At 44.9% G+C, this 19,503-nt stretch overlaps 1 protein-coding gene across 1 annotated transcript; it reads left to right on the plus strand.

Moving 5' to 3' along the window:
* The first annotated feature begins 910 nt into the window (after positions 1-910).
* Positions 911-17,146, plus strand: ZNF202 (zinc finger protein 202). The gene is made up of 7 exons (XM_082661238.1): positions 911-1,075; positions 10,665-11,161; positions 11,836-12,046; positions 12,405-12,493; positions 13,952-14,081; positions 14,632-14,751; positions 15,267-17,146. Exons 2-7 carry the CDS (start codon positions 10,760-10,762, stop codon positions 16,256-16,258), a joined length of 1,944 nt encoding a protein of 647 aa, XP_082517364.1. The 5' UTR covers positions 911-1,075; positions 10,665-10,759; the 3' UTR covers positions 16,259-17,146.
* Positions 17,147-19,503: the final 2,357 nt, after the last annotated feature.

Genomic DNA, 19,503 nt, shown 5'->3' on the forward strand with positions numbered 1-19,503 from the left:
CACACATTTATCGAGCATCTTTTTAACCAGGTGTTTGACGAAGTGTTAGGAACAGGGAATATAAAGATATATAAGGAGGTCCTTGCTTTCAGGGACAGGGCTCACAGTGGGAGACAAAAGACACTAAACAGTGGCCCAGAGCAAGAATGGCACCTACTTTGGACCATGATTTACTCTGCAGTGGAAACCTGATACCCCTCAGATTCCTGTGGTCCAGCAGGCATGGATCCCATCCTTCATCTCATCATACGCAAGGGAGCCTTGGGCAAAGCCAGAAGGAAGTCATCTAGATACAGAGCAGGGAGTATCTTGACAGAGAATATTAATTAAAAACTAAAAACATAGTGAATGACTTTTGAAGTAACTTCTGAATTATCCACATTTATACCTCAGGTCAAGCTATATTTATAAAATATCCTTTTTTTTCCTTTCATTAAATAATGTTTCCTCTGTGTGATCGGCATTGACCGTGTTCACTGTAGTGAATTAAGTGTATTTGGCTAGTTTAATTCTGGCTTCCAGATAAAAGCTGCTACCCTCATCAGGGTGGGTGTCAGGTTTGGTGATCACCCTTTTCCTACTTCAGATTAGTTTGTGACATTCTGTTTTAAACTGAGGCATGTAGATTGGCCTGCTTTATTCAGGCCATTAACCACCCCTGGGTAAAAACCTGTAAGTTTAAAAAGCCTAGTTTCATGTTGGAGGTTACCCAATATGATCATGGTGGCAGGATATTTAATTCTGGTCTCAGAACCTGTATTTGGCCTCTAGCCCTTCTCAACTCTTGAGTAAATTCCTCTCACCATCTTCAGGCTAATACATTATGGCCCAGGTACTCAATAAAGAGGCCACATATCCTTGTACCCCTCAAAGCCCCTCTATTACCATCAAAAAGCTGGATAGTTTCTCAAAAAATGATCCAGCTCTCTGCCTTTAGGTAGAAAATCATCCCCATTTTCAAGATGATTTGATGTGACTTGTCCCAGATGACACACCTCTAGGAGGTGGCACACAGCTCATCCACCTCTGAAGGGAGAACTATCAACAGCGATCCAGCACTGCCTCCTGGGCCTGTGTACGTACTTGTAGGAAACATTTTAATTGAAAATAAAGTGAATTGTTATGATTTTTATAGCTTTATTTAAATTCTTCATGTTTATATTTACTCTCAATTACATTTTTATACCTTGATCCTAACTGCAAAGTCTATAAAATTTAGTGGCAGAAGATATTTATGTCTTAGCCTCCTCTGACTCCCTGTACCACCCACTACTTATTTGGCCTCTCCTTTTATTTCTTCCTGTCTTCCTCTTTTTTACACCTTATAATAACCTTTGAGCTACGTCTCCCGTTGCTACTCAAATCTAGTGAAGAATCGCTGAATAGAATCTTAACTAAATCTATGTTGACTCTAACGAAGGAAGAAAAAATATAAATGGCAAGAATATTTTAAATAGTTTTTAAACATGGTTTGAAGCACACTGATCATGATGTGTTAGAAGGCAAAAAGTCAGTGAAGGTATTCCCTTTCATTTCTTCTGCCTTTTGGGTTAGGTTTTCAGAGGACCTCTTGGGTATATGGGCAGACCTCGGAGATATTGCGGGTTCAGCTCCGGACTGCTGCAATAAAGGAAATATCGCAATAAAAACAGGAATTTTTTGGTTTTCCAAAAAACTGTTTACACTGTACTGTAAAGTTCTTTTTACACTGTACTGGAGTCGATTGATTAAGCAATAGCATTGTGTCTTTAAAAAAAAAATGTATATAATTTTAAAATCCTTGTTGCTAAAAAATGCAAACCCTCATCTGAGTCTTTAGTGAATCATAATCTTTTAGCTGGTGGAGGGTCTAGCCTTGATGTTGATGGCTACTGACTGAAGAGTGGTGGTTGCTAAAGGTTGGGGTGACTGTGGAAATTTCTTAAAATAAGACAGCAATGAAGTTTGCGGTATTAATTGACTCTTCCTTTCATGAAGAGTTTCTCCGTGGCAAGCAGTGCTGTTTAATAGCGTTGTACCCACAGTAGAACTTCTTTCAAAACTGAGTCAGTTCTGTCCAACCCTGCTGCTGATTTATCAACTAAGTTTATGTAATAGTCTAAATCCTTAGTTGTCATTTCAGCAATCTTCACCAGTAGATTCCGTCTCAAGAAACCACTTTCTTTGCTCATCCATAAGAAGCAGCTCCTTATCCATGAAGTTTTTATCATGAGATTGCAGCAACTCAGTCACATCTTCAGGCTCTACTTCTTATTCTAGTTCTCTTGCTATTTCTACCACATCTGCAGTTTCTTCCTTCACTGAAGTCTTGAACCCCTCAAAGTCATCCATGAAGGTTGGAATCAGCTTCTTCCATACTCCTGTTAATGTTGATGTTTTGACTTATTCCCATGAATCACTAATATTCTTCATGGCATCTAGAATGGTGAATCCTTTCCAGAAGGTTTTCAATTTACCTTGCCCAGATCCATCAGAGGAATCACTGTCTATGGCAGCTATAGCCTTACAAAATGTATTTCTTAAATAATAAGACTTGAAAGTTGAAATTACTCTTTGATCCATGGGCTACAGAATGGTTGTTGTGTGAACAGGCACGAAAACATTAATCTCATTGTACATCTCCATCAAAGCTCTTGGGTGACAAGGTACATTGTTCAATGAGCAGTAATATTTTGAAAGAAAATTTTTTCTCTGAGCAGCAGGTCTCATCAGTGGGCTTAAAGTATTCAGCAAACCATGTTGTAACAGATGTGCTGTCATCCAGATTTTGTTGTTCCATTTATAGAGCATAGGCAGAGTAGATTTAGCATAATTCTTAAGGGCCCTAGGATTTTCAGAATAGTAAATAGCATTGACTTCAACTTAACGTCACCAGCTGCATTAGCTTCTAACAAGAGAATCAGCCTGTCCTTTGAAGCCAATCATTGACTTCTCTCTAGCTGTGAAAGTTCTAGATGGCATCTTTTTCTAGTAGAAGACTGTTTTGTCTGCATTGAACATCTGTTGTTTATCTTAGCCACCTTCATTAATTAGCTAGATCTGGATAACTTGCTGCAGCTTCCGCATCAGCACTTGCTGCTTCGTCTTGCACTTTATGTTACAGAGATGGCATCTTTCTTTAAACCTCATGAACCAAACTGTTAGCTTCAAACTTTTCTTCTACAGCTTCTTCACCTCTCTCAGCCTTCATAGAATTAGAGAGAGTTAGGGCCTTGCTGTGGATTAGGCTTTGGCTCAAAGGATTGTTGTGGCTGGTTTGAGCTTCTATCTAAACCACGAAAACTTTCCCCACTTTCTTATCATTTGTGTATTCACTGGAGTAGCACTTTTCAGTTTCCTTCAAGAAACTTACCTTTGCATTCCAACTTGTCCAACTGGGGCGAGAGGCCTAGCTTTCAGCCTGTCTCATCTTTCGACATGCCCTCCTCACCAAGCTTAATCACTTCTAGTTTTTTATTTACAGCAAGATACACGCGATTCTTCCTTTCACTTGAATACTTTCGGCCCTTGTAGGGTTTTTAATTGTCTTAATTTCAACATTGTTACGTCTCAGGGAATAGGGAGGCCCAAGAAGAGGCAGAGAGACGGAGGAACATCTGGTCAGTGGAGCAGTCAGAAAGCACACATTTATTGATTAAGTTTGCCATCTTATATGGGCACAGTTTGTGGCACCCCAAAACAATTAGAATAGTAACATCAAAGATCACTAATCACAGATCACCACAACAAACATAGTAATAATTAAGCTTGAAATATTGTGAGAATTATCAAAATGTGATTACATCAAGTGAGCAAATGCTGTTGAAAAAATGGCAGTGATAGACTTGCTTGTTGCAGGGTTGCCACAAACCTTTAAGCTGTAAAAGAAAACAAAACAAAACACATTATCTATGAAGCGTGATAAAGGTGAATCGCAGTGAAATGGGGTATGCCTGTACTAACTGGGTTTGCCTCAGGTTGCCTCTTCCCAGTTAGAGGAAGGGGACAGGACTGTGATATTGGTAAACAGAAGTATCACTACTCTGGTCTTATGCAGGAAAACCTATCTTTAAGTTTTCATCCCATCTGGTTCCAAGGATCTTGTTTAATCTTAGCTTATAAGTGCTTTCAAAGCAAGAATTCTCTCTTGGTTTAACACTTTACTTTTTTTTAGGGGGTCTGCACCACGCAGCTTGCAGGATCCCAGTTCCCCGACCAGGGATTGAACCAAGGCCACAGTAGTGAAAGCGCCGAATCCTAACCACTGGACCGCCAGGGAACTCCCTTAACACTTTACTTTTGATGTAACAGTAAACAGACCAAGATTTTCCCTGTGCATTAAAAAAAATTTTGTTTTGAATTATGATGAAATAAAGGACTGTTTGATTATCATGTAAATCTTCTTCCCAAAAGGATTTAAAGCGATTTGAAGGAAAGAACAGAATATATAGAGCATCTACCATATACCAAACTCTGTGCTGAGCAATTCTATGCATTACTTCATTGATCCTTAAGACCACCATATGAGGTAGGAAGTATTTGCCACATGTTGGAGATTGGACTGAGGCTTAGGGAGTGTCACCTGGCTAATAGGTGAGGGGAGGGATCCAGACTAAGGCTCCAGAGCCCCTAACCATTATGTGGAAAGTATGGGTAAACGTTTGTGTAAGGATCAGTAACAGTAAAATGAAAGAATCTTTCCTGTAGGAGGATCATAGTGGGTAGTCTTTAGTTTTAAAGAACACTACAGGAGTAGAAAAGGGCAGTTAACAATTTTTATTAGCTGATTATTTTTTCTAGAGCAATGAGAGGAGCAGTTGCAAGCGTCTGGTTAGTCCCAGCGATCATTGATTCAAATCTCCAGGCTCTGGGCCCGCGTTAGAGTCAAAGAGGAGAAGGGAGACTGGAAAGAATTTAAATGTCTGCTGAATATCATCATTCGAACCTCTCTGATCACTGTTTTCTTCTGAAGATTAATTATTTGCCAGTAAGTAGATCCCATCTCTCCTTTAGGAAGATGCTATAAGACTACAGACCTTGTCATTTAGGGTCCAGAAAGATCACTCCAAGTAGGAACAACATTTTAAGATAGAGACCCAGGTATCTTTTCACTGCGTGCAGTTTTCTTTTCTGGTCTTTAGGGTTGAGTTAGGGCCTTAACTGGCATGGGACCCACTCAGATATGGACAGAGACAGCTGGACCACAGACTGGAGAAAGGTCTTGCCTTTCCCACATCTCCTCCACAGTCCTGCCCCAGACGTCCTAGAAACACTGAAGAGGCTAGGTGGTGGGGCCAGCCCAGGCCGAGGCATCTCTGCAGACATTATTTTAGAGCCTTCTGGAAACAGGTCTTTCACTTTTCCTGGCCTGGCCTCACGGTCTCTCTATAGTATCCTGTTGTTGGGTTTTTGTCTGTCACTGTGGAACCCTTCCAAGGACAGACACTGAGGGAAGGCGTTAGAAGGCAACGAATTGCAAGGCAGACTTGCAGGGTAACCCATCCCATAAATGGCGGAATAAAATGCAAAGCCCATTTTCTGTCTCTAGTACTGACACCTGACATTTGCACAGCATGCTCTAGTTCACAAGCTCTCAGAGGTCTCAGCTAACCCTGAGAGTTAGGAGAGTTGTTGTCTGAAGAGGGCTTCACCCTTTACAAGGGCTCTTGTGTACCTCGTCTCAGGAAGCCCTTAGAGCGGTTCCAGGTTTGTGGGGATGTGGGCTGGAACGTACACCTTTGGATACCTAATCCGGTGCTCTTTTCACAGCACTGCCCGCCTTCTCTTCCTTCCCATCTCTTGCCCCAACAAGGACGACTCTGCCGCCCCTCATTCCGCTGTTGCTGACCTTTTGTCGCCATCTCATCTTCCGAGGCTGCCAAAGTAAATACAAAACAAGCGAAGGAAATCTCAATCCGTGATTTCTGAAGAGCATTTTAAAGCAGCAGGTTCTATGTGATGCTGTTACGTTCTTTTTTTCTTTGGAGAGCAAAGCCCTGTAAGAGCAGGAACCCTCTGTCAGCGCATACTTTATAGAATCTGTAGTAGGGCATCTCGTGGACTGTGCTACGTGAAAACAGTGAGAGTTCCTAGCCTGCTTCGCTGGGCAAGTTCTCCCATTTTTAAGTTAATAGAAATCCCTTCATTAAGCCAGAGACCCTGAGTATCAATTCCATCTTCTTTTCCTGCCTTGCAGATGTTGGGGGGATTGTCTGGATAAATAATCAGTGTTGTGTACTTGTGTTAAGTTACTTGATGTCCGGTTTTGTGCATATTAAGGTTGATTCCCATCTTCAAAGGAAAATGATTTTTTTTTTTCAAATGCACAGCTTTGTGTGACTTGTATGTGGATCCTCCCAAGGCAGCCTGAAGATTCCTTGTGATGAGTTGTGTTTTCCTCACTTCAGGAACCACTAAGAGTATTCTGTTTTACTCGCAATCCAAATAATAAGTGTTTTTTCCCTTATTTATTCATTTGTCTGGCACACAGTTAGCTGGACAAATGAGTGAATAAGAATTAATAGGATATTGGATCTGTCCTTCCAGAGAAAGACTTAAAAAGACTTACCGTGGTCTCTGCCTGAGAACCTGTTGTGTGACAGGCCTTGAGCTGGGTGCTGTGTGGCCCTGCCCTCGGAGCTTTATGGTCTGGTGAATTAAACAGGAGGATGAACAATTCTTACCACACAAAAAGTAGATATATGTGTGTGCTGCGATACAGGGTCCAAGTTCCTGTGGAAACAATCTGGGAGGACCAGGGAAGGCATCTGGGGAAAGCAGATCTGAAGGATGAGTAGAGTTAACCAAGTAAAAGGGGTAGAAAGGGTATTTCAGGCAGAGTCGACAGCATCAGGAACACCTAGTGAGGGCGTAGAAAAGAGATACAGCAGTGTATTTGAGCAGCAACTTTTAACGCAGTAGCAGTCGTTGGAGAAGAGAGGTGGGCAGGGGCCAGGTCTTGCAGGGCCTCGGGAATCAAATTGTAAGGGGTTTAGATTTTACCCTGTGGACAGTGTGAAGCCATTGGCCGATTCTGTATGTTAGAAGGGTCACCACTCAGACCTTACCGCAGCACTGCAGGTGGTATTGATGTGGATATGGCTCTTGCCCATTTTTAAATGCTTGCACTCACCTGCCTCCCTGACCCCAAACTAAAGGTAAATGTCTACGTTCCAGAAATAAAAGCTGGAGGAGTGAGCACAGTCTAACTCCACCACAGCCCGAGGAGATTTCAAACCAAAATAAAGACTTCTAAAGTTTGGGGTTCTAATACCTGTACTCCAACAAGGAGATATGAAAATGGGGCACTGGTGGGGATGGGGGAGGGATATAGAGTTGAGTATCTGCCAGCCTGGAGCCTTGAAGAGCTACTCCTTCCGTGAAAATCTGTCTACTGATCAAGCAAAAGGGCAAGGAATTGTAGGCCTCCATAGCCTTGGGTGGGACAGAAATCACTCACAGGCTTAGGCCTAAGTAAGACACTATTGGCATAATTCAGGAAGACTGAGAAATTAAGATACTGAAACCACTAGTACTTGGATGGAAGCAAAGGAAATTTCATTCAAAGGGCTCACTTTTATAACCTAGGGCTCTCCCAAAGAAAATGGGCATAAAACATAAAAAAATTACAAACCACCTGCAAAAACACCACCATGAGATAGAGCAGATGTAGTAAGTAGGTAAATTAGCCCAGGAAGATCTGTAAATTACAGAACTATAGACCATGAGATTATGTAGTGAATGTTTGCGGGTAATGGAAAAATGAAATAAGCTTGAATGAAAAGTGATTTGAGATACAGATTTAAATAATGAATAATTTGGTGGTTGATGGGCAACAGCACGTTAGACAGCATGTTACAGCTGTTAAGAGTGGATCGTTGACCTTGAAGGTGGACCTGAGGCAGTTGTAGTGAAGCATAAAAAGATTGGAAAATGAAGAACCCTCAGGTTGCATGTGGAGAGTGGTCTGGAGGCGGTGGCACCTGGAAGCCCACTGGTAAAATTTGAACCAAGTGGTTCGTTCCACATGTAAGTGCCAGTGCAGTCGTAGGGGCCGAGGATATCGTCACTTTTTAAGAGGTCCTATCAGTGCCTTTTAGTGGGTCATATCGGCTTCACTCGGGGAATGGCAGTGGAGATGAGATGCATGAATTTGAAAGATTTAGAAGGTAGGATTAACAAGATTTGGTGAATAAAAAAGAGTAGAAACTTACGGAGGAAAAGATTGATTCTTACTGTTAATGTAGGAAGAAAACTTCGAAGTGGAGGCTTATTCATTTAGATGCATTTATTGTGTGCTTTGTTATAGGTATTGGAAATTGATTGAAGGACAGTCGCCTACTTCAAGGGGTTTCAGGGGAAAGATGAACGACGACTGTGTGATGTGGCAGATTTTGAGATACAGATGTGTCCAGATAGCTGGGGAAGCAAAGTGATTTCTAACCAGGTCTAAGGGCAGGGAGAATGGGATCAAAGAAGGCATCTCAGGAGACATGAAGCCTTACCTATCTATGTCTTGAAAGATAAGTAAGTTTAACCTAATGAAGGGTAAAGAGTTGGAAGGAACGGCATGTTCAAAAGCCAAAGACCATAGACCTTTTGTGTGCTTTACATGCACAATGTGCATGTGTGTATGTGTGTGTTTGAAAGGATTGGAGAGGAAGGCAAAGGAATAACAAGATGAAGGGACTTCCCTGGTGGTCCAGTGGTTAAGACTCCATGCTCCCAATGCAGGGGGCCCGGGTTTGATCCCTGGTCAGGGAACTAGATCCCACATGCTGCAACTGAAAGATCCTGTGTGCTGCAACTAAGACCTGGTGAGGCCAGGTAAATAAAATAAATATTAAAAAAAAAAAAAGAAACCCAAGATGAAGGTCAACCTAATACATAATACTTAGAAGTTTGTATTTCACTTCCAAGACAGGAGTGATTGAGGATCTTAAATAAGGAAGGGACAGGACCAGGTTTGCCAAGAGCAGTCACTCTTGTGATATGATGAATGGTGACGAAGGTAACAAACCTGGAGACAGATAGCTCACATTTAGAGGCAATTGCAGTAATCCAGAGAACTGATTTAAGACCGAAACTGTAAATCCTGGGAATGAAGAAGAGGGGACCTGTCGAGAAGAAGTAGGAACACACGTGAAGCATTGGTGGTGGGAGTTTTCCATACAAAAGGCACAGACTTTTACAGACTTGGAGGCCTGGAAAGGCACCCTATTGTAGGGAGGTCAGCAATGCATTCATTATAGCAGGTGATACAGAGAAGAGGGGAGGATATGAGGCTTGAAAAATAAATTGAGGGCTGGTTGTGAAGGGCTTCATGTACCATGCCAAGGATTTTGGAACTGATCTTACTAACAGTATGAAATTATTTTTAAATGTTGAGTGATGCAGTTGGAACTATTATTCAGAAAGATAATGGTTAACATTGGGGCACCATCACTTTTAGGCACTTCACAGGTATTCCTCATAGTAACCCTATTAGATGGATTCCATCCTACCTCCATTCTGTAAAGGGGAAACAGGCATAAGGAGAATAAGAACTTGACCATGACCCCGTATCTAGTAAACAATAGAGCCAGGATTCAAACCCTGGCAATCTGACTCCAGGACTCTCTCTTAACCTTACATGCACTAAGCGTTTCTCAGCTAGGATGCACATCAGAACCACATGTAGCATTTCTAAAGATACAGTTCCCTAGGTTGACTTGACTCAGAATATCCAGAAGAATGATGTGTGATGCTGTGTTTTGCAGAAGCTCCACAGCTGAGTCTGTTGCGTTTTGCTCATAGCTGAGTACTGCGGGGATCCCAGTTAGGAAGTTATGGCAGTAGTCCAGGCAAGAGATGGGGGCCCCAACTAAATCAGGAGGAAACAGATTTAGAGGCTTAAGAGGTACAATTGGTTTAGTGAGCTGTAAGCAATGGGTAAGGTTCAAAGTTGAATCCAAAGATGATAACGTTGAGTGTTTACTTAACAAGTGATGATCTCAGCCAAGAGGATTACACGAAGGGGTGGACTTGGGAGTAGGAATCGTGAATTTAGTTTTGAGGGTCTGTAGGTCTTCCAGTTAAAGGTGTCTTAGGAGGAGGATCGCTTTTGGGGGTGCTTACGTGCCAGCCACCGTGTGTAAGTGGCTTTCTTCGCTGTTATCGCATACAATCCCCTCAAATCTCGGAGAGTCCCCAGTTTACAGAATAAATTAATACGGAGTGTGATTCAGTTCACAGTGAACCTCCACAAAGCCTTCTCTGTCTAATTCAGCCCCGTCACTGTGTCTCTTCTCAGAATATATATCCTAATATATATGTCAGCATGTGCGTGTGTGTGTGTAAAACAGATTGTGGTCAGTACCGCATTTTCAGCAGGCAGTTATGACTGTCCTTTCTCCTAGCCATTTTCCTTTTAGGTTCCCATATTTCATGATGTAGAAATGCAATGTTTTTCTGTTTTTCTATGGGGTGTGAACCTTGCCTAGGAAAAGGAGTGGGAGAACATACCTTCAGGCATAGCTTATCCTATTCCAACTAGATCTATTTACAACATATGTTATGGAGATTAGGGGAAAGGGGATTTAAGTTTGGGAGTGTTATGTGTACAGGATTATGATTGAGCTCAGAACTGTTATTCCTGTGTATACTTTCATGCTCATAGTGTTGTCTGTCTTTACTTCTCTACCCAGGTCCCTTGGGAGAAACTCCTCGAGGTGCCCAGGCTGAGACGGGGGGAACGACAGTGTGAGCTCTCGATGGTGTGAGACCACCCCAGAGCCAGACAATGGCTACAGCCTTGGAACCGGAGGACCAGGATCTTTGGGAAGAAGAGGGGATTCTCATGGTGAAATTGGAAGATGATTTCACCTGTAGGCCAGAGTCTGTCTTACAGAGGGATGACCCTGTGCTTGAGACGTCGCACCAGAACTTCCGGCGCTTTCGCTACCAGGAAGCAGCAAGCCCTCGGGAAGCTCTCATCCGACTCCGAGAACTGTGTCATCAGTGGCTGAGGCCAGAGAGGAGGACAAAGGAGCAGATCCTAGAGCTGCTTGTGCTGGAACAATTCCTTACTGTCCTGCCCGGAGAGCTGCAGAGCTGGGTGCGGGGCCAGCGGCCAGAGAGTGGCGAGGAGGCCGTGACGCTGGTGGAGGGTTTGCAGAAACAACCCAGGAGACCAAGGCGGTGGGTGAGGAGGGGGAGTCCTGATCTGTGTGATGTGGAGGGGGTCTATTTGCTGGGAGCATGGATTTAGGGGTAGGGCTTACGTAAATTACCCCATAAATGGAATTGGCTCTGCCCTTGGGTTGTACCTAGATCCATAAGCTCCATGGGACAGAGGAGTGTGTGTGTGTTTGTGTGTGTATGAGTGTGACTTCCTGGTTCTTGAAACACCTGCCTAGGGACCATCTTTGTGGCCTCAGCACACAAGGTGATACGGCTTTGGTTTTCCCTTTGGATGTTGAACCTCCATTTCCTGGGGAGGAGAATTCCGTGACTTCCTCAGAGGTTCTCAGCCCCGCAGTGACAGATCCCCCTTTCAGGACGACAGACAGGGAAGCACACAGCAAGGCGAGCCGCAGGTGGGGTAGGCGAAGATGGGAAGGATGGGACCTCAGAGCCCTGGTGACAGGCAGGGTTGAGGGAAATGAGAAAGCAGGGCAGTATCTGAATGTCCCCCCTTGTCCTGGCGAGGATAACCTCTGCTCCTCCTCGCACGCCCCAGTGGGACTGGACTTTCCCCTCCTCGTCTGGGTCCCTCTGGGAGTTTTCCTGTTGGCAGCTTCTCCTAACATAAGCCCTGATGACAACCAAGACTTTCCTCCTGACTCCATGGTGACTGGAAGTTGGAATTATTCCCAGGTGACTGTCCATGTTCACGGCCAGGAAGTCCTGTCCGAGGAGACAGTGCATCCAGAAGCAGAGCCCGAGTCACCTAGTGAGCTTCAGGATCCTGCACACACCTTGACCCCCGAGGAGTCCCATGAGGAGACCACACAGAGCCCAGATCTGGGGGCACCAGAAGAGCAGAGCCTGTGCCAGGAGTTGGAGTTCCAGCCCCTGCAGGAGAGCGGTGGGAGCCTCAGCAGGAAGGGGGGATCGTGGCAGAGTGAGGGGAGGGGGATATTGCTCCCATACCGAGGAGGCTGGCTAGATCATAAGGGGAGGAAACCACAGAATACAGGGTGTTGAGAGGAGGCAGTACTAGCTAGAGTACCCGTAAGCAGGGCTACCTTGGATAGCACTTTTGTTGGTTATTCTCCTGGCGTTCCCGTAGTGTTACAGGTGGTGGCGTTGGGATGACTCAAGCCGCCCTTAGGCCTGTGTCTTGACTCCCACCTTCCCACCAGAGACCATGGGGGATGCTCAGCTCTTTGCCAGTTTTAGGGCTGCCCTGCACACTGCTGATCTCTGCCTTCTTTTCTTCTTAGAGGTTCCAGTGCCCCAGGACCCAGCCCTTCCTGAAGAGAGGAACCCTGGAAACCCAGAGATGGTTGCCCTTCTTACTGCTCTATCACAGGTGCACCCTAGTTTCTGTCTATACCATGGAGAATTTGAGGAACCGTTGGGCATATACACTGAACAGGTCAGACGGGACACAAGTTTCCACTCTCCTTTGCCAGTTTAAGTTCTCAGTTCTGCATGTGTCTGGAAGGGGAGGAACTGCAGCTAATGAGATCAGTTATAACATCTCAGTCGGATCTACAGGCTCCAGAGCCTTTTGATTTGCCACCAAGCAGAGGGAGTAACAAAGTGGGATTATTTGGTAACACCCCAGTACAACTTTGAAGTTGTCAAGTGAGGGTTTGTTTTTGGTTTTAAGGAATAAACTTGATCGTCATTTGTAAGGATAACTGACTGTCCTGCAAAAACGATTTCTGATTTTGGGTGCTATCCTCTTCCAGGGACTGCATTCAGTCAGGCCATGGCATTCATGAAGACTTCACCATGGTCAAGAGCCCCACAACTAAGCTATGTGGCTGGAGAAAAAAGGAATAGAATTCATCCTTATTTTTATTTTATTTATTTATTTATTTATTTTGGCCGCGCCGCGTGGCATGCGGGACCTTAGTTCCCTGACCAGGGATCGAACCCGTGCCCCCTACATTGGGAGTGTGGAGTCTTAACCACTGGACCGCCAGGGAAGTCCCCATCCTTATTTATTTATTTTTTAAAATAAATTTATTTCTTTTTGGCTGCATTGGGTCTTCGTTGCTGCATGTGGGCTTTCTCTAGTTGCGGCGAGCGGGGGCTACTCTTCCGTTGCTGTGCGGGGCCTTCTCATTGCGGTGGCTTCTCTTGTTGTGGAGCACAGGCTCTAGGCACGCGGGCTTCAGTAGTTGTGGCTCGTGGGCTTCAGTAGTTGTGGCTCGCGGGCTCTAGAGTGCAGGCTTAGTAATTGTGGCGCACGGGCTTAGTTGCTCTGTGGCAGGTGGGATCTTCCTGGACCGGGGCTCAAACCCGTGTCCCCTGCATTGGCAGGCGGATTCTTAACCACTGCGCCACCAGGGAAGCCCCCCATCCTTATTTTTAGATTGTAGCCTAGCTGAAGAAGAAAGTCCTGTTTATGCTGTATAGACTATGTAAGTGATGTGTGATTAGGTAAGGTCAGTTAGGGAAAGTTTCCTGGAAAAGATGAATTTTTGCAGAAATGTAGGTGGCACTAAAGTGTAAAATAGGGAGTTGAATGGTGACTTCTAAGACCTTTCTTGTATTTTAAACAATATCCTCAGAAAGGCTAGTGCTGAGGGAAAGTAGTGGGATTGGAGGGAGCAGGAAGCGGGCCAGTTGCAAAAGCAGAAACTTGGGAAGCAGCGACAGGATGAAACGCAGATGTCCTGAAAGGGAACCAAGTGTCGCATTTGAGTTTCTTTGTCTCCTGGATGGATTCTGCCTGTACCAATGATCTTTATTCCAGGAACAAAATATGAGGCTCCATAAAGCATGCCATTTTAGTAGAATCTTTGTGTTGTTTCAGGGATTGGTAACTTTCAAGGATGTGGCTGTATGCTTCTCCCAGGACCAGTGGAGTGATCTGGATCCAACACAGAAAGAGTTCTATGGGGAATATGTCTTGGAAGAAGACTGCGGAATTGTGGTCTCCTTGTGTAAGGAATTTCAAGTGTTTCTAGAGTGTCCTGAGCACAGAGATCTTTTTCTTGTTGGAAATTGAGGGTGTCTTAGACCTTAGATTGTACGTACTACACTTCTCTTATGCCGACCCCACCAGTGACACTGAAGGACAGCCGAGGAAGATGGTGTCCTTCGAAGTTAGAGGGAAGAGAAAATGCCTAGAAAGTAGTTGGAAACCTCTAATAAGAAAACAGCTGTAATACTATAGTTTTGGTATGAGTTTAAGTTTAGTGTGAGTAGGTAAGCACATAAGTTATGAAACAAGCAATAAAGGTTGGAGACGATCTACTTACTTGAATCTGGGAAAAGAGGGTAACATTGACGGCTGTGTGATTATTGAGTTGCTGGTGAAAGGCAAGAGATAGGCAGTACTCGTCAGAGGTGCTCAAGCTAAAGAGACTGAAGGTTTGATGGACTGACCTGCCTATGTGATTGTTCTGCAATCTGCCAAACAGAAAAGATCTGCTCTTGACATGGGGAACAGTTGAACCAATCGTGATGTCCTGTTTTCCCTCTCTTGAGCAGCGTTTCCAATCCCCAGACTAGACGAGATCTCCCACATGGGAGAAGAAGAGCCTTTGATCCCAGAGATCCCAGAGGCACAGGAGCCTCAAGAGCCAGAAATCCTGAGTTTCACCTACACAGGTGAGGAGTGACAAAGGGAATCTGTCCCCCGAGCTGGCAGTTCCTCTGGGGAACCCCTCTCACTGGTTCTTCTAACATGTCAGCCGACAGCACTCTCTCTGAAGCCAAATTCTTCTATCCTTTTCCCCTCTTCACGCCTATCATTGGTTTGAGGGATCTGTACTGCAAAATGGTGACAGACAAAAAAGGGGAACTTTTGGAATTGCAGCTATACCATTTTTTAAGCATTCACGTAAACCCTTGATCCCCAACCTCCATATTTGTGAAAGGAGGATAATAATGTTTGTCCACACGAAGGCTGCTGACAGCGTGAGAGAGCGTATAAGAAAGTGCCTGGCACACGACAGGCATTCAGTTGACTGGTTATTTCCTTCTTCCCAACCTCTACACTTAAGAAACATGGGTTTCTCTCTTTACAGTCTTGCCCTCCCAAAACTGTTTAAAAATCTCTCCATTGTGTGCAAGGCGTCATTACCCCTATAATTTCCTCTTTTCTCCTCTCTCCCTTTCTACAGGAGATAGGAGTGAAGATGAGGAGTGTCCTGAGCAAGCAGATCTGAGTTTGGAGGAGCTACACAGGTCTATCTTGGGAGATGCAGAAATTCACCAGACTCCAGACTGGGAAATAGTCTTTGAGGGTGATCCAGGCAGACTTAACGAAAGAAGATTTGGCACAAATATTTCTCAAGTTCATAGTTTAACGAATCTTCAGGAAACCATGCCTGTACACCCCCTGTTAGGGAGACATCATGACTGTACTGTATGTGGTAAAAGTTTCACTTGTAACTCCCACCTTGTTAGACACCTGAGAACTCACACAGGAGAGAAACCCTATAAATGTATGGAGTGTGGGAAAAGTTACACACGGAGCTCACATCTCGCCAGGCACCAAAAGGTCCACAAAATGAGCGCTCCTTATAAATATCCCCTAAACCGGAAGAATCTGCATGAGACCTCCCCTCTGGTCCAGGTTGAGAGAACTCCACCTGTTGAGAAACCCTATAGGTGTGACGATTGTGGAAAACACTTTCGCTGGACTTCAGACCTTGTCAGGCACCAGAGGACACATACGGGAGAGAAACCCTTCTTCTGTACTATTTGTGGCAAAAGCTTCAGCCAGAAATCCGTGCTCACAACACACCAAAGAATCCACCTTGGAGGCAAACCCTACTTGTGCGGAGAGTGTGGAGAGGACTTCAGTGACCACAGGCGGTACCTGGCCCACCGGAAGACGCACGCGGCCGAGGAGCTCTATCTGTGCAGCGAGTGTGGGCGCTGCTTCAACCACAGCGCCGCCTTTGCCAAGCACCTGAGGGGACATGCCTCAGTGAGGCCCTGCCGCTGCACCGAGTGTGGAAAGAGCTTCGGTCGGAGAGACCACCTCGTGAGGCATCAGAGAACACACACTGGTGAGAAGCCGTTCACGTGCCCGACCTGCGGGAAGAGCTTCAGCAGAGGCTACCACTTAATCAGGCACCAGAGGACCCACTCAGGAAAGACCTCCTAGCCCGGTCCCCACGTGCAGACACCTGCCTTCGACTCTTTCCCAGGGGTGATCTGGGAGAAGCCATCTTGTCGGCCTGGGAAGACCTTTTCTAGGTAGTCTCCCTCACCTGCCCAGGTGTGCGTTAGTAACCTCTTCCCACAACTAGATCACCCCCCCCCCCCACGCAGAACCTCTCAACTTTGTTCTACACCTTGAGGAGATATTCTTTCCAAAGTTCGCCTGAATTGAGGCCTCTCCGTGACTGGAGTGCTCCTGCCTCCACCTCACAGGTGTGAAGTAGGAGAATTAGAAGACTTAAGAGGTTGTGTTTACTATATTTGCCCCCAAATAAGCTGTTAACTATCCTAAAGACGCCTAACGCCCTCAAGTTTAAAGTGGCCCAGGACAGGTCCTTAGGTTTGGTAAGGGACCAGCCTTTAGGATTCTGTCCTTCCTGGGCTCAAATCTTAAAGCACACAGCCCTGAACTCAAGGCAGGAGACCTGCATCCTGATGGCTCTGCCACACTTTCACAGGTTAACTGTACAACTCTCTCACTGATACACTTCTTCACCATGCACTTTCCTTTGATTCTCGGGAGAGATGCGAGTAGTGGTTGATGGGCAAAAACATCGAGGCGGCTTCATGTGGACCTTGTCAGGCTGCTCCCTTCCCCATTGTCAAAATGACACCAGGTGCCAGACACAGCTTGAAAGGGGGGCCTAGTCAGAAGCCTCTTTCCTTGTGGGTTTTTTCCTGTTAGAATGCCCCTGCCCAGCCCTCCTACTGTTCTGCCAGGCTCTCGGTTTTGTCCCTAGTGCTACATCTGTGAGATGTAGCATTTGGGTGCTGAGGGATTCAGTAACGCCTAATTAAAACCATGTTGAAGTCATTTACATTTCCACATATATACACGCCCACCCACCCGACCCTCTTCCCATGAGTCTGTGAGGGGGTTTGGAAGTGGTGTCAGCTTACAAAGGCACTGTCATGATTGTAGAATCCTGATCAATGGGGTCACTACACTTACGTGAAGAAAGCTGGAGGAGAGCTGAGCTCCAATTGTGGAAACTTTAAGCAAAAGCTGCTGCTGCTGGCTAAGGCCATCCAGACTGTTCTCCTGACGCCCCACCCCATCCGCCCTGCTCATTCTCTGATGTCAGGGAGACCTGGGACCCTGAAGAATTTACCAGGAGTAAAGGCTTTCATGTATTTGCGTTGTTTGCTTTTTCTTACGTGATTTCATTCTCATGTAATTAAGAACTAAGGAGTAGAATCTCATGGCCCAAGGATCTCTGTTGCCTGGTAAAGGTTCCATGGAGGTGAGGCTGAATAATCATGAATCTCACCTGCTCTGATTGTGTGGGAGCGGCAAGGACTGGGGAGACCATCCTCCAAAAGTGGAGCACGGGGTATGGGATTAAAGCATGAAAAGGGAGACTGCCTTCTGTGCTGGTTTCTTCTGCTCTGTTTCTCGGCCTGTTGTGTGCCAGCGTTCACCAGAGGAATGCGGGTGGGATGACAAAGCCAAAGCTTAACGGCTCAACAAGGGGATTCTCGTTCTGGTCAGTAATGATGTTCCAGCTGACTGGTTTGGTGTTAACTCCAGTCATCCATTGTCCTTCTGGAAGTACACACACATGAAATTTCAGAAAGTAACACGGGCAGCCAAGTTCCCTGGTTTCTAGGGCTTTCCATTTAACCCATTCACTCTCCAGAGCCGCAGGTTCCTGAGACTTCTAAGGATCATCCACACAGAAGAATCTGGGCGGACATGATGGCTTTCCATGAGGATAGAGAAGGCCTGGCATGGTTAGCAGAGCCATAGGTGGAACTGAGGTAAGAGCTGAGTCTGGAGTTTGCCAAAGGGACTATCCTAACATGCAGACATTTGTGAGCCATTGATCTAAGGTTTAAGCACAGTTTGTCCTGGGTGAAATGGCACAGCATCAAAAAATAATTTCCCCTAGATTATAACATTTATGGAAGTTGATAAAATTCTGGAGGTAACAACAAATTACTTTTCATTCACTGATTTGTCTGCATTATTGCAATAGGTGAAAATCTGTCAAGAGAATTATACATAAAGGAAAGTTTGAGAGACAGTGCAGTGTGTTGAAAAATCAAATAGTTCTTTTATTGCTGATCCTCCTGCAAAGTTTCATATGCTGACACTAAATCTCTGGTCTCTTGTAAATGATCGTATTTTCTGAGGTTCCTGAAGGAATATGCTGTCTCCTGAATCTAAACACGAGCAAAGCCATGGTTTGTAGCAGCAGGGCCAGTACGAGAGCCTGGCACGAGCAAGAAGCAGTACAGCTGAACACAGGATGCTGGAGCCCTGGATGCCCTACCATTCCTGAGGGGTCCTTCAGAATTCTGTGAACAGATGAATCCTGGCGTTCCCTAACACCTTACTAAAAAAAAGTTTCAGAGGAATAAAAAGGCAAGATTTTAAAAGATTATTTGGAGGAAGATATAAAGTAGTCTAAATGAATTGACAACTTAAAAAATTACTAGATTGTTGGAAATGAAGTGATTTGCTAACAAAGTTAAGAAATTAAAATGATAATATTAAGACCATTTGGCCACTAGTTTAGGAATACCAAGTAATATTCAGCCTCTTCTCCACTGCAGAGTCCCAAGAGAAGTAAATGGAAGGAAATAAAGGCAAAATATATTTTTATTATCTGGAACTGAGGGCTCAAACTCTAGAGCAGAATCTAGTGAATTCAGGATACAAGTGTACACAACATAATTTAATAACTTGTGGGCAATAAAGATTCATGCTTCACAGTAATAGAATACATATCCTGAAATGGATGTAAAACAAAATAATTGCTAGTGTATACTGTAATAAAGTTTTAAATACCAAGTGAGTATTATATAGATTAAGTTCTCTGACCACAATATTTTTTATTGGAAAATCCACAACAAAAAGTTTAAGTTACATGTTTGGAGACTTTAAAATGTCCATATAGGGACTTCCCTGGTGGCGCAGTGGTTAAGAATCTGCCTGCCAATGCAGGGGACACGGGTTCGAGCCCTGGTCCGGGAAGATCCCACATGCCGCGGAGCGGCTAAGCCCATGTGCCACAACTACTGAGCCCATGTGCCACAATTACTGAAGCCCACATGCCTGGAGCCTGTGCTCCACAACAAGGGTGGCCACTGCAGTGGGAAACCCGCACATCGCAACGGGGAGTAGCCCCCGCTCGCCACAACTAGAGAAAGCCCGCATGCAGCAACAAAGACCCAATGCAGCCA

The sequence above is a fragment of the Grampus griseus genome, assembly GCF_964374135.1.
Source record: "Grampus griseus genome assembly, chromosome: 8".
Taxonomy (NCBI): domain Eukaryota; kingdom Metazoa; phylum Chordata; class Mammalia; order Artiodactyla; family Delphinidae; genus Grampus; species Grampus griseus.